Genomic DNA, 14,937 nt, shown 5'->3' with positions numbered 1-14,937 from the left:
ATATGCAATATATCCCTGTAAACTTATCTTGTAACTTATTTTACTTCCAATTTGTGTTGTACATTTAAAATGTACTCTATATAGCTTATTTAGCTTATCCTGAGTCTTTGAGAATAACCAATTTTATTTAACTCTGCAACAATTCAACTGGCTTCTGAAGAGTTAAAACTTAACATCTCAAAAAGCTGTATTAAATACTTAATCAGTACTTAATTTAAAAGACTCACAGAAAAAAGGGTAAAAGAGCTGCCATTTTCCTTCAGGATTCCATGCATCTGAATTTAGTTTAGACAAAAACCGTTAGATAACTGTGCAAAATCCAAGGAATTAGTGTGTAAATGAAATTCAATTTCACTTTTCTTTCTGAACACATTTTCCAAGTTCAGAGCAAATTTATTGTTTAGAAACACTCGTTCGTAGTTGAGTAAGTTAATTTTTCTTTATCTATCTATCAGCCAGGCCTACTGTAAAGAGATAATGCATGGTAGAAGGAAAATAGCAGTTAATGTTGTTAACAGTGGTGATGATGCATGATGGATAATTACATACAGAGTAAGACTTAAATGGTGTGAAGTTTCCTACAAAAGAAACCAATACATTAAAAAAATTCAAATACATTTCAAGGTCATCTTGATCTTGGTTGTGAGCTGCATCACAGAGAACAGTTGATTTTCACTTAGTTTATATTTAACCTGCATGAGAAGAGCAGTGACTGACTCAATGAAGGTAGTACTTTATCATATTCCAATTTTAAAAACAAACAAAATTAAATCTGTATTTTAAAAAACTCTTGCAGTAGCAAGATATTTAATAAACTCTGGTTCACATCTAGTTCTTTTTTTTTTTCTTGTTTGAAAAGATCACCTTTCCCTGAATATTAAACATAAATGAAGGTGAAATGAAAATATAGAACCATAATTTCCAAAAACGAAATGAATGGGCCAACAGTAAAATGCACAATGAACCACAATTGCCCAGGCATTTAAAAAGATAAAGGTCAATTGTGGGTCATAAAGAAGTTATCAACTTTTAAAAATATATTTATTTACTGCTACTTATAGCATATTCTGACCTAAAAGAGGCAGATACTGATTTTTATAGCCAGTGACCAAAAAAAAAAAAAAAGGAACTGCAGAACCCCCTGCTTGTGATCACAATATGAAATGGAAGAATAACTGAAACATTAAAACAGATCCTGAGCCCCTCAGCTGCTAATATTGCTGAAAAAGTGCTCCAAAAAATTATGCTTCTGTTAATTAATCATGCAAACTTCATTGCTTTCCTGTTTACCTAAGGCCAGTTCTTTGAAAGGCACAGTTTACAGTTTCTGCACAAATTGTGGACTTTTGCATACTAAGCTTAGGTACAAATCATGATTTGTCAATCACATACTTAGGTAAGGGTTCCCCACTGATCTTGTTCATAGCTGTTCAGTGGCATGAAGGCCAGCAGATTATCAATGTGGTTCCCCACAAAAGTTTTTTCTCTTGTTGAGCATCCTGTCTCCATTACAGTTTATTTGTATAATTGGCTACCATGTAGTACGGAAGACTGGATGCTTCAGTAGCTCTCTTGATGGAGGTCTGTCCTGAGGTTGAAGTTCTAAACAGCGAAGAGCCACATCTCGTAAACCAGGAGACAAATGTGAAGGGATTGATGGAGCAGTAGTTGCACTGGCAATCTGTAAGAGAAAACACTAGGGTTAAAGTTCTCCACAACTGGAGCTTCTGATACACAAGTACATGGGCGTATATTTCATAACCTCTATATATGCATCCTATACATAGAGGAATTAAAAGTGGGTGGACTTTTTGCTAACAAGGTGTCTATGGAAAAACTCATGAATTTGACCAAATACATGCTGATCAGATGGAGCTAACAGTCCTCTTTATTGTCTCAAATGACCAAGGCTAAGTGCATCACAATGATTAGGCAGGTGAGATATTCACTCAAATCAATTCTGCTTTCCTCACACTCACTCTCCAAAATGGTTTGTCCTCTTTGCTTCATTGCACATTTTCTGTTTTTTCAGCACAGAGAGCTATTCAGAGTAAGTAAGACTAAACCTGGCCAGTCAATTTAGTACATCAGAAACACAACTGCACTGATTTTTTATTTTCAGGTGACTGAGGAAGTTATATAAGCACGGGGAGACCTGGAGGAGATTATGGCAGGGGAGAGGTGCTGGGGATCAGCTCGGAGGACTACTACTACCCACTCTGCACAGAGGTGACTGTGTGTTTTAAGTGCTTTACTCAGGCCCAGAGGTAATTCTGTTTATCCTCATAATATAATGTAATATAAATAATTCATCAAGGAGTGCTATTATTACACCCATTTTATAACAAGAAAACAGAGGGTAGACAGAATAAGTAATTCTCCTAGTCACATGGCTGTTAAAGGATGGAACCAGGGTTTGGGACCAGGTCTGTATAACCACAAAGCCCAAGCTTTTAAATGAGTACATGTGCAACTCAAACGCTAAAAATCTCAAACATTACATTATTCTCTGGTGGAAATGGAGAGAATGGATTTTAGAGTTGTCAGAAGGGTAGAACAGCCTTGGCCTCTGACTTAGGCGTGAATTTTTTAAATATAGGAAATAACAGATTAAAAAATTTGTGACAGTACAATACATAAAGAGCTTCAAGTATTTTAATTTAAAAGTTTGGTGTTCGGGTGTGTGTGTGTATATATATATATGTACATATTTCACCCAGGAGCCAACAATGATTCAGTATTTGCTAATTCAGTGTTCGCAGTGACTTGATAGAGCATGACTACCGTGAATAACGAGAACTGACTGTTCATGCTGCCCACATTCCCCACACCGTATCAATTCCTGGAGATACATACACATGCATTTATTTCAAGGAAGATATGCCTTCACGTTAGATTGACAGTGAAGGAGAACCCATGAAAATTTGCCTTCTGCCAATTTTAGCAGAAAGAAGTAATTTTTATCTCATGATTACCTTAAATATCAAAGCAAGATGATTGGAGTGTTTTTCTGCATTCCAAGGTGGTTTAGCACAAGCCATTTCTATAATAGCACAGCCAACACTCCATACATCACAGCTCCTACCATACTGCTGACCTCTTAGGACCTAAAATAAAGCAGAGAGTTAATTTGGAAATACGACTCATTAGAAAAAGAGAAAGCCATTCTGTAGTTATGGATTCTGGTTTTTTTACTTCAGAGCAAAACAATGTACAAAGAACAGTTCCACAGACTACCTGATGTCTCATTTATTTCATCAACACGCTCAATCTCCTATGTGGGACAAAAATAGTTTGGAGAATTGTGAGGTTCTGAAGGAGAGTCATATCATAGAATTTCAAAGCCGCCTCAGTACGCGTAGTAAACTACAGAGCAAGAGGACAACCAATTATCACTACGTATGAACGTGAAGAGTTCTGAACATAACAGAAGAGGCCAAGTTCAGAATAGCAATTATATGCACCTTGGGTTTACTAGAAAACAACTACTATAAATTACCGAATAATTCTTTGTTAGAAATAGGTTTTAATAGATTTGCTTAAAGGCTATGGAAACACAGGGATTAAGGGTCTGAAATCAAGGATATCATTAAGACCTTAGTTTTAGGGCCGTGGACTTCTAATTAGTAAGCACATAGTGGATAACACTGCAAAATTATTTGGTGTAATGCTGTCACACAGAACTCTAAAATATTTTCTTTCATCACACTCAAAGCTGCTTCTCACCTCAGGTGCCATAAATGCAATTGTCCCCAATAACTGTCCCTGAAACTCTCCTGCACCAGTTCCTTTTGATGCCAACCTGGCTGCAGCTCCAAAATCAGCAATTCTCAGTCTCTGACCTGTGCTGTCAATTAGCAAATTGGCACCTGTCAACAAAAACAGCAAATGACCTTATAAGTTAAAAACAAAAGAAGAGATTAAAAACTCAGTAAAATACTACTAATGAAATAGGACAATGACAAACGAAAGAAAGTAGACTGTGTGTCAGAGAAATCTACTCTTCCTCTCAATTCACTTCATTAGTAAAGGCACATAGGTCTCTGCAGTGTAAAAAAAATCCAAAGCCTCAGAGGGAAAATCAGACAAAGCATCAAGGCATAAGGAACAAAAGCAGAGATTTCGTAAAACTTTAAATAGTAAGTGTTAAACCTTTAATATAATGATTCTTAGCAAAATCTTTCCTCAAAGTTCCAATTTTAGTGTAGTTTACACTTTGAGACAAAGTTCTGTTGAAACATACTGACCTAGACCAATTCAGACTTTATACTGTAATTTCATAATTATAGCTTAATAAAAAATTAATGTTATAAAATTACTTGAATGTGTTATATCAAATCCTAAAGGCATTCATGTCAGAAAACCAAAGTTGCTCTCTTTTTTTTGGCTGCACAGCTTGCAGGATCTTAGTTCCCTGACCAGGGATCGAACCTGCACCCCGGCAGTGAAAGCACGGAGTCATAACCACTGCACCACCAGGGAATTCCCCAAAGTTGCTCTTAATAAACCAAACTGCAAAAGATTTGAGAGGATTTTTCTTAAAAGGAGTTTACAATATCCCAGTTATTTTAAATAAAGCCAGGAACAGGAACCTTTGGGGAGGCAGTTAAGTACATCATGAGACCAAGACAGGGGAATCAGAGACCTGGATTCTGTACTTGGTTTGCCATCAATTAGCAGTAAGACTGTGGAAAAGTCTCAGCCTAAGGAAGGCAGAATATATTACCCTGAAAGTTCCTTTCACTCCTTTCACTTCTGATAATTCTAGTGATCTGAGTTACTCAGGAGAAACAATCCCATAGTTGATTTCAAGTTAGAAACTATCAACAAAGGTCTAAGTTTTAAAATTACATTTGTTTTCTGCTTATTGATAAGAAGAAGATAATTAAAAGAATTCCTACCTTTGACATCTCTGTGAATGATCTGGTTTTCATGGAGATATGAAAGGCCACGAAGTAATTGTTCAGTATAGTTAATAACTACTGATTCCTTGAAGGCTCCATATTTACTGAGCAAATGAGCCACAGATCCCCCTAAACATGTAATAATAATAATTTGTCATAAACTTAAGCCAAAATTAAAATTGTTTATTACACTTTGGTTACATAAGCTTGCACTGCATGAGCTCACATTCACATTTGAAATATTAAATTTATCATCTGCTTCAGAAGTGAAACTGGTTTAAAAACTAACACATTCCAGTAATCTTAAGACCTATCAATTAGGAGACATTTTCATGGAACCCTCATGAATGGTTTTCTGGAAGGTCAGGATTTCAGAAAGCTTTAAAAGTTAACAATTTTGGATGGAACTATTCCTCATACATGTACAATGTACAATTCACCTCTCTGTCTTTTTGACCAAGATATACAAAATCTCTTTCTTAATGACATAAGTAAACAGTGGTAACATGTTACTTAACAGAAGGTAAAAAGAATGGGAGGAGCCAGAAGACCCAGAGTTAGGCTTCATATCCTACTATTTACCAGCTCTGACCTAGGACAAGTCACAAACTCAGTAAGCCTCATCTAAAATTGTATATAATAGTCAACCTATATACAACCATCAACCCAGGTAACAACCAACATCAGAGAATGTACTAAAGAACTGATTTGTAAATAGAAATACACTCTTCAAACACAAAAAAATCTATGAAGTTAAACCAAGCGCTTATGTATTCATTACATCCCAAGTCATTTATTTTACTGTATATACAGTATAATACAAAATAAAACTCAGTCTCTATTTGTTCAAGTAGATGACAAGGTTCAACTTTACGCTTCAGTGCTAGTTTACCTGTTAGTTTCTAAAGCTATATCTTAATTAATTTTATTTTTATAGTGTTATGTTAAAATATTTCCTAAATCTGTCCTATTAATGATGGCCAACTGGACAAATATGGATCTTACCATGGCAGGTTTAAAAAAATTATTCCTATAAAACAATGATACACAATCATTTTAAAAGACACACTGAAAAAGTTTAAAAGGTAGAGGTAATGAATATTTTATTTATATTTAAATGAAAAGACAAACTATTTACAGTTCATACTACTATGTTGAGGCAATTTACTTTTAGGAATCTAAACTATTTAATAAAAATAAGTGTTCATTAAACGGTTTTTCCTAAATTTAATGTCAAGCAAAAGTTAAATCTATGTATTACTATTTGTAATTTAAAACATGAACATACCTGCCATCCATTCAATGAAGAGATTATAATTGCTCTTCTCACATGTGGCTCCCAACATCCTAATGATGTTTGGATGATTCAGATGGCTCATCATTCTTATCTCCTCCCTTAATGCTTCTACTACTTCTTCTTGCTCAGAAGATGTATTTCTGACATACGTCACCTATTTCAGTAAACATGTTTACAAAGTTTTGAATTCTGATGAGTTTCTATTTATAATTTTCACTAACAATCTAATCTAAAATGGACAAACCCAAATTAACTTATGTATCAAAAGAAGGCATTTATGCTCATGAATGCAATGTAGATCCTTTATAAAAAAACCAAGTCAAACTCTTTTAAATAATAAGAATCTAACAAGCAGCAGTAAAATATCAGGAGATGAAAAAAGACTGGGACATAACCAATCTTTCAAAACTGTCTGAAGAGAGACTAAAAAATTGAGAAAAGCCCAATCATAAGAACCAACATGACTTAAACATGAAAACTTTATTATGGCCTCGCCACGAGGCTTGTGGGATCTTAGCTCCCCGACCAGGGATTGAACCCAGGCCCCAGCAGTGAGAGCGCCGAGTCCTAACCACTGGACCACCAGGGAGTTCCCAACTATTGTCATATCTTGATAAGCATGCTCATTATAAAAAGTAAACCAGGGGCTTCCCTGGTGGCGCAGTTGTTGAGAATCTGCCTGCCAATACAGGGGACATGGGTTCGAGCCCTGGTCTGGGAAGATCCCACATGCCGCGGAGCAGCTGGGCCCGTGAGCCACAATTACTGAGCCTGCGCGTCTGGAGCCTGTGCTCCACAGTAAGAGAGGCCGCGATGGTGAGAGGCCTGCGCACCGCGATGAAGAGTGGCCCCCGCTTGCCGCAACTATAGAGGGCCCTCGCACAGAAACGAAGACCCAACACAGCCAAAAATAAATAAATAAATTAATTAATTAATTAAAAAAAAAAAAAGTAAACCACAGAAATCCCAAGATGACATTGCACCAGTAACTTTGCTGAAGGGAGTATAAAACCATACCTCTAATAAATATAAAAAAGTGCAAACAAAAACTGCAACCTTTATAGAGCCTATCCTGATGTTTCATCTTGCTGAACCATGACAATAATCATGCTTCAACTTTCAAATGGAACTCATGATACTTTTGGTGCTGTGGCAACATCTACTTTAAAATTTAGGTTTCTCAGGACTTCCCTGGTGGTCCAGTCGTAAGGAATCCGCCTTCCAATGCAGGGAACGTGGGCTTGATCTGTGGTCGGGGAACTAAAATCCCACACGCCACAGGGCAACTAAGCCCTCGCGCCACAACTACTGAGCCTGCACGCCTCAACAAGAGAGGCTGCGTGCCGCAACTAGAGAGAGAAAACCTGCAAGCCACAACTAAAGAGAGGCCCAGGTGCCGCAATGAAGATCCCGCGTGCCGCACCTAGGACCCAACGCAGCAAAAAAAATAAATAATAAATAGAATAAATAAATAAATATTTTAAAAAAAGAAATTTAGGTTTCTGAAAACTTTAAAAACTAAAATATGTACATACGGGGATATATCCTTTATTCGCTCATTTTTCACTTTTATAATTTTAATCATTTATATGCTCACTAGATATTTTACCTGTTTAACAGCCATTAAAGTTCCAGTTCCCACATCTTGAGCCTGATAACAAGAAGAAAATGCTCCAAGGCCTATCTGCTGACCTTTCAGCCATTCAGTGTCTTCTCTATAAGGTTGTTTTGCTTTGGTATGTCCTGGTAGAGTCTCTGGTGTCTGCATATTAAATGAGAGCAATCCTTTTACTGTTAAGTTAAAAGAGTAAGAGTTTGTGAAATCAGCCTGGCAAAATATTACTCTTGTTCAGTCTGGCTTCCCAAATCACCTATAAACTTGACCTCTGAAGGGACAGTGTTGGTGACCAATGTCAAATGCATAAGTGATCACCATTGTAGAATCAACCAGAAGCGCCTCTGAAATAGGCAATGAGTATTTCTGTTCAAATAATGATACAAAAACTGTTGTATAATTAATTCTATGTGAAAAATCTGCTTCTAACAGTTAACTCATGTTAAAAGCTGTATTTCTGAATTAGTTTTATTTTAGCACGGCCCGAGGAAATTCTCTAACCTCTTAAAGACTATACTTACATCTTGTTGAATAATGATGATGTCTTCTCCATTTTCAATCTGTAGTTGAGGAACTATGGGGAGGGCATCCTGAGATGCTGACATTGCCATGGCAATCGCTAAAGCTTCTTCTTCTTCAGCTTCCATTTTTTCTTTGCACTTTTGATTATGATTCATATCATCTTTGTAGGTATCATCATTTTCATCCTTTTCAGGAGAGAGCACAGCAACTTCTGACTTAAAAGTTACTGTTGTGTCACTTGAAGGCATAGACACTTCAAGAAGGTCCTCAATACTGGAGTTGAGCTCTGTATTGACATCTAATCTGCATTTCTCCTCTACTGGGGTGAACACTGTCTCGTCACTAGGTATAACAGCATTACTGCTATTGCTGCTGCTGCCAAAGCCATCATCACATTTGGAACTACCGTTCAAATCAAGTGTCATGCTATTTTTTGAGGCATCTCCCTGTTTACTTGTATTACTTGGGGTAGGTCGAGATGGCTTTGGCCTGTGTATATTACTGGAGGGCAGGGGTCTTGACTGAGTAAAGATTGGGGAAAGTTTATCTGAGTCTTTGTTTTCAGAACAGTTTCTCTGGAACTGTAGAGAAAACTTGCGCTGTGTTTGAGGAGATGCAGAAGGTATTTTGCAGGGAACAAACCCCTGAGGTCTATGCTTAGAGACATCTGTTACGGTGCCAGGTGGTACAGATGGGGCAGATGAAGAAGGGCTTGACAAGGCTGGGAACATTAGTTGGGAATGATGAGATAAAGGAGAGGAGTTCAAACACTGACTGTGGGGTCTGCCTTTTGTTTGAACCATTGGCTTTGGCTGCTCCATTGTTGTTGAACTAGGAAGTCCTACTGAAATGCTGGCCAGTCGGTCAGAAATGTCCTCTGAACTGGCACTCAATTTTGTAGCACACAGTCCTTTTCCAGTTTTCTCTAAATGGTCTGTGCGCTCAAAGGAACTGTTCTCTGTGGCTTCTGGACAGCTGTTAGGGACTGATGCCTTCAAAAAGCTGTCATGTCGACCATCCAAAGTGTCTTCTATGCCCAGCTGGATGGCCTCAGCAATTTCCACCTCATCTGCAATAGCCATCAAACGACGACGCATCCTGGTAAAATGAGTAGAACTGGAAACATTCAGCATTTCTAACAGTTTTGAAAATACATGGGGTACTGCAGTAACCATTCTTGCAGAACTCAAATATATCCTTCGGGAGAGTTTACCAACCATTGAGTGGGAATTATCAATGGACTGCAAAGCAAAGGTTAAGAGGGACAGCAGCTTCTTATACCTGAAAGAAAAAAGCACATTCAATTATGAAACAAAATTACTGCAAAATATATACAAATAAAGAAAACGGTACTAATTCACAGCTTTTACATAAAAAAAAATCAGTATAAAGGATCTATAAATTTTTAATTAAATAGCCTAGACTTCAGGTGTTTGCCAATCAAATATTAAGGTATCAGTAACCTACATGTGCGCTGTAATTTGAGTCTTTCATTCATCTAAAATGTGTCCTTCTTGGATGGGTGTGGCGGGGGGCGGTGGGATGGGGTAGGTAAGAGGAGGGAAAGAAACGTATTTTCAGAAGAAAAATTACCTGACTTCAACAGGCTCAGCTTGTGAAACATCAGTACTGACAGTATGAGGGTAAAATTCAGCAGGAAATTCCAACAGCAGTCTATCTATGAGACAAAGGCGGCCCAGGAGTTCTTGCCAGTTGTTTGATTCAGTTTGGTTTCCAAGAATACAATTTAAGACATAATCAACACCACCAATACCAATGGATCCTACAGAAAGGAAAGTAAAAATAACTGAAAAACAGTGATACTAAAATCTAAAACAAAACATGATCAAATGGTTTAAGGTTAACAAAAATACTTGAATTATATTAATTTCAAGAATCTCCCTTTTAGATTAATTCCTATTTCTAATGTTAGCTGAGTCAATTTACAAAATTATTTCAAAATCCTGTAACTGCCCTATTAGAGATTATGAGATTAGACCGTCTAAGGAAAATGATAAAACATGCTATATTAATTTTAAGTAAAAAGTTATTACCAGCTTTAAGTATTTCTCTGCCAACGGCCAACTCTCCTGCTTGGCCTTTGCACAATTCCAATAGCGTTGATATAGACAGCTGACTTGTGCGACTAAAAATGAAAGGAAGCAACATCAGACTTGAATCTTGGATAAAATACATATTAAAAGGAGAGGAGTAATGTAATGCCTTGTGAAAAGGTGGGAAAAAATGTTTTTAGGAGTGTTTGCTTCTCAACCACTAAAACTGAATTAATGATGTCACTATAAGTAATAATATTTATTATTAGGTATTTAATTTCATAAATTTTACCTTATCTTCTATGTTAAGCACAGCATCTTCACTACTGGCTCTTAAACAGCAAGTATTAATTTAAATACGAAACCAGATAAAAGGCTTATTTTCATTATCATATCTTGTTAAAATAAGAAAGAAAAGACTCAGACATTTTGATGTCTGAATTTTCACTAAGTTCTCCTGAATTAAAAACAAAATCTTCCCATCCAAAACCTTTATATTCTCTTTATATAGCCAGAATGACTTCTAAATATCATAAAATCTCTTTACCATATTTCTTATGATGTTCAGTCATTCAAGTGACCAGGTAAACAACCTAACTTTAGAATTTCAGGAAGCGGACAACAAAACAAATGCCATAAAAGCACTGAAATTCTTAGGGAAAAAAACCCTATTATAATATTAAGAAATGAAATGATTTTTCTATGCATTTTGCAAATTACTTGTTAATTTTTTTCAGATATTTATAGTATTCTCTCTAAGCAACAAGAAAACCTCTAATACTTACAATCTGTAGGCTTGTGTAGAGAAACAATGGAGACAAAAGACAGACTTTATGAGATGAGAAACAAGTCAAAGTTAAGTGCTTAATTTCTGAGATCCTCTACAGACTACATCATGTGACTTAGGGAGGAAGACAAAGTTGGACTAGAAGAGCTCCAAAGGGAGGTAATGGCAGAGGCAAACCAAGGGAGAGTCCGTGCTTCTTACCACCTGAGATCTGCTGGGACCCGAAGAGATGAGAACTGCCAAAAAAGTGTTTACTGTAGCTATGCTCATTATATCAAAAGTGGTCTTTTCCTCCCACTTTATGGAAAGGGAAAAAATAAAAGAGAGAGGGAACCAGCGGTCTAATAAAAGCATAGCTTGTGCTCATTTTCCCTATCACCATACCCTCATTTCTCTACCTCCAGTTAGGGCTGTTCCTGTTCCTTGCTGATATTTAAGGATATTGCAGGGATATATGGAATTGTTGTTGTTGTTATTTGACAAAACTATCACAGTTAGAGTAAAATTCCATCACAAAGAAAATAATGGAACGGGGTTTTTGTTTTTGTTTTTTTGGCCCTGATAATGCAAAGCATGTATAATGATTTTATTGGTTCCTATCCTGTGTAACTCATTGTCTAAAATGAGATAATATCTCATACATCAGCTGCTGTTCTTATCAACTGGACTTCAGTTTTAAGAATATTACTTTAAAATAAAAGAGAATCAATCACAATACAATAATGTGGAGGTCCATGCAGTTTGTTAGCCTGGTTTTTACTTGCCATTAGTTCTTCTTCCTAGTCCTTAAGAGCTTTAAATGTTACATGTTAATTTCAAATCTCACATTAGAAAACAATATTCAAAGCCTCATTTAGTAAGTATGTATCAAATACTCACTAGGTGTGAGGCTCTGTGCTAGGCTTTCAGGACAAGACGGTTTGAAGCAGTTCATTTATAGGGCCTTACCTATTGACATCTGCACACTTGACTAGGATGGTGTCTACAACTGGCCGGAGAAGTCTCTGCAGTTTGATTCTTTCTGCCAAACTATGGCAAGGAGTATATACTAGCATGGCTCTCAACGTTTTCTGGGGGAAAAAAACTGAAGGTCAGTTTAACTACATTTAAAAAGCATCAGAGACAATGGCCTAATCTGAGACAATTTGAGAAATAAAATGATAGGAATAGATTATAACCCATAAATAAAATAAGAATCCATGAGTTGATACTGATACAAATAAAAATTGGATAAATAAATAGATAAGGTAGAAAGGAACTCTCAACTATTTCTGTAATTTTTTTTAAAATTTATTTATTTATTTTTGGCTGCGTTGGGTCTTCGTTGTGGTGTGCGGGCTTCTCACTGCGGTGGCTTCTCTTGTTGCGGAGCACGGGCTCTAGGCACGTGGGCTTCAGTAGTTGTGGCACGTGGGCTCAGTAGTTGTGGCTCGTGGGCTCTAGAGCGCAGGCTCAGTAGTTGTGGCGCACAGGCTTAGTTGCTCTGCGGCATGTGGGATCTTCCTAGACCAGGGCTCGAACCCGTGTCCCCTGCATTGGCAGGCGGATTCTTAACCACTGCGCCACCAGGGAAGTCCCTATTTCTGTAATTTTTAAAAGTCTGAATTAATTTCAGAATAAAAAGTTATTTTAAAAAGAAAATGAGGAAAGGCGCCAACTTGAAAGAGCTCCCAATGGCTAAAGATGGAATAACTTGGGCAACAAAGTAAATGATGATAGTACTGAATTATAACCCATAGAATAAAATAAATACCCATGAGTCTATGGTGATAGAAATTAAAAACTGAATAAATACATAAATGGGAGAGAAGAGACGGCTCTTCGTTATAGACAAATTCCAATTAACTAATAAAGGAGGAATATGGGAAACAGAAGATCACCATTAGAACACCACAGTAGTCATTGCTGTAGGCTAGATCCACTGACAAATGCTAAAATCTGTGACTAGAAACAGGATATTTGCATAGTCTCAAAGTATCTCCCCCAACACATTTATTAATAGTAATTTTACAGTATCCAGTAGACAGCACCTTAAGCAAGTGACAAAGGATGGCATCACCAATAATAAGACACACTGACATGATATACCCCCTGATAACACTGCACTGAGAAGGGCACATCACCTCTGGTGTTCTTGCGAAAAAATGCATAATGTAATCCTGAGAAAATACCAGATAAACCCAAATTGAGGAACATTCTTCAAAATCACTGGCCAATACACTTCAAAAGTGTCAAGGTCTACAAAAGACAAGTAAAGACTGAGGGATTGTCACAGATGGGAAGATTAGGGGGGCATGATAACTAAATGCAATGTGAGATTCTGGATTGGATCCTAAAAGAGAAAAAAGACATTAATGGAAAAATGGGTGAAATATGAATAAAGTCTGTAGTTTAGCCGAAAAGGACACTGTTGGGACAATTTGGGGATATAAGAATATGGACTTTATAGTCCATAATAATATTGTTATTAATGCTAAATTTTCAGAGTTTGCTGATTGCATGGTGATTATACAGAAGAATGTTATTTGTTCTTAAGAGATACATGCTAAAGTATTTGAAGTGAAATGTCATGATGCCTGCACATAACTTTCAAATGGTTCAGCAAAAAATTATATATGGGGAGGGAGGGGAAGGGAAAACAAAGAAGGGCAAGAGGGAGGGGAGAAAGGGAAGGGAGAGCTCTAAGGGCAGGAACCATGTCTGCCCTCACTGTGCCTGGCACACTAAATAACTGCAGAGGAATCAGAATACAGTATCATTCAGAATCCCTGCACTCTAGGAGCTCATGAACGCATTGGGAAACCATGTGAAGTGATAATAAACAACCAGATAGTCAGGCATTATATTGAACAGTCACATATGTCTGAAGGTTTGTGTTGGAAAGTAGTAAGAAGAAAGAGGTAAAAAGTTGAGCCAAGAACACTGGTCTTTATTCTACAGTATGCTGGTCTTTATTCTATAGTATTCTATAGTATGTTGGTCCTTCAAGATGCTATATGAAAAAACAGACCACGGTTAAGATAAATTTGGGAAATAATGCATCATGCCATGATGAGATTCCCAATGTATGTTAACTTATGAAGGCTCCTAGAAGCCTTTCAGTGAACAGACCCATTTAACCTCATGTAATTTAGTATCCACCAATTTTAACTGAACACAGAGCTCTTTCTTCAGGGAAGAAAGGGAAGGAACTTTTCATAATCCAGCCAAAATTCCACAAAATATGCCTCAGGAAATACTGTTGAAGAAACAGAAACCTCTATAGGTTTCTGAGCTGGGGAATAAAGTGGCATTTAAGGAATAATGATGACTATTATATTCAGTGTTCTCACAAGGTACTAGACATTACAGTTAGAGGTATCTACACAATCTCATTTCAAACCCAAGAGGTACATATTTTCACTATTTTATAGGTGAAAAAGCTGAAGTTTAAGAGTCCTAAAAAGTTACACTGCTAGCAAACTGGAGAACCAGAATTCGAATCAAAGTCTCTCTGATTTTGACCATATATCCAGATTGCCTAGGCTAGTCCCACTTTAGCAGATTATTCAAGTATCCCAGTTGGGATGATAAATTATGAGGTTACTCAATTTTGACTCCAAACTAATGTTCATAAACACTATACTATACATTTCAAAAAGAAGATTTGCTAGGCATAGTTGTTATAGGATGGATTATAAAAAGATTAAGAGTGGAGGCAGAGAAATGAAATGAGTTTTAAAAACAGACCAGGTACTTCCCTGGTGGCACAGTGGTTA

General features: G+C 36.9%; 1 protein-coding gene across 3 annotated transcripts in view; it reads right to left on the bottom strand.

Moving 5' to 3' along the window:
- Positions 1-523: 523 nt before the first annotated feature.
- Positions 524-14,937, bottom strand: part of MAP3K1 (mitogen-activated protein kinase kinase kinase 1) — a 78,068-nt gene continuing 63,654 nt past the window's right edge. Inside the window, exons 11-21 of one of the 3 annotated variants that reach the window (XR_009700815.1) lie at positions 12,128-12,249; positions 10,393-10,484; positions 9,932-10,121; positions 8,338-9,619; positions 7,811-7,963; positions 6,193-6,355; positions 4,902-5,033; positions 3,727-3,869; positions 2,976-3,107; positions 1,393-1,681; positions 524-692 (exon numbers count right to left, since the gene is read on the bottom strand). Coding sequence is in view for 2 of the 3 variants with exons in the window: in XM_061189269.1 (XP_061045252.1) it covers positions 1,532-1,681; positions 2,976-3,107; positions 3,727-3,869; positions 4,902-5,033; positions 6,193-6,355; positions 7,811-7,963; positions 8,338-9,619; positions 9,932-10,121; positions 10,393-10,484; positions 12,128-12,249 (2,559 nt within the window). In the remaining variant the exon portion in view is untranslated. Of the gene's footprint in view, positions 693-858; positions 1,682-2,975; positions 3,108-3,726; positions 3,870-4,901; positions 5,034-6,192; positions 6,356-7,810; positions 7,964-8,337; positions 9,620-9,931; positions 10,122-10,392; positions 10,485-12,127; positions 12,250-14,937 lie in introns of those variants that run through there. The other 2 variants (XM_061189269.1, XM_061189270.1) reach the window with 2 other exon arrangements.

The sequence above is a fragment of the Eubalaena glacialis genome, chromosome 4 (genome assembly GCF_028564815.1).
Source record: "Eubalaena glacialis isolate mEubGla1 chromosome 4, mEubGla1.1.hap2.+ XY, whole genome shotgun sequence".
NCBI classification, from domain to species: domain Eukaryota; kingdom Metazoa; phylum Chordata; class Mammalia; order Artiodactyla; family Balaenidae; genus Eubalaena; species Eubalaena glacialis.
This window is presented reverse-complemented; position numbering and strand designations above follow the sequence as displayed.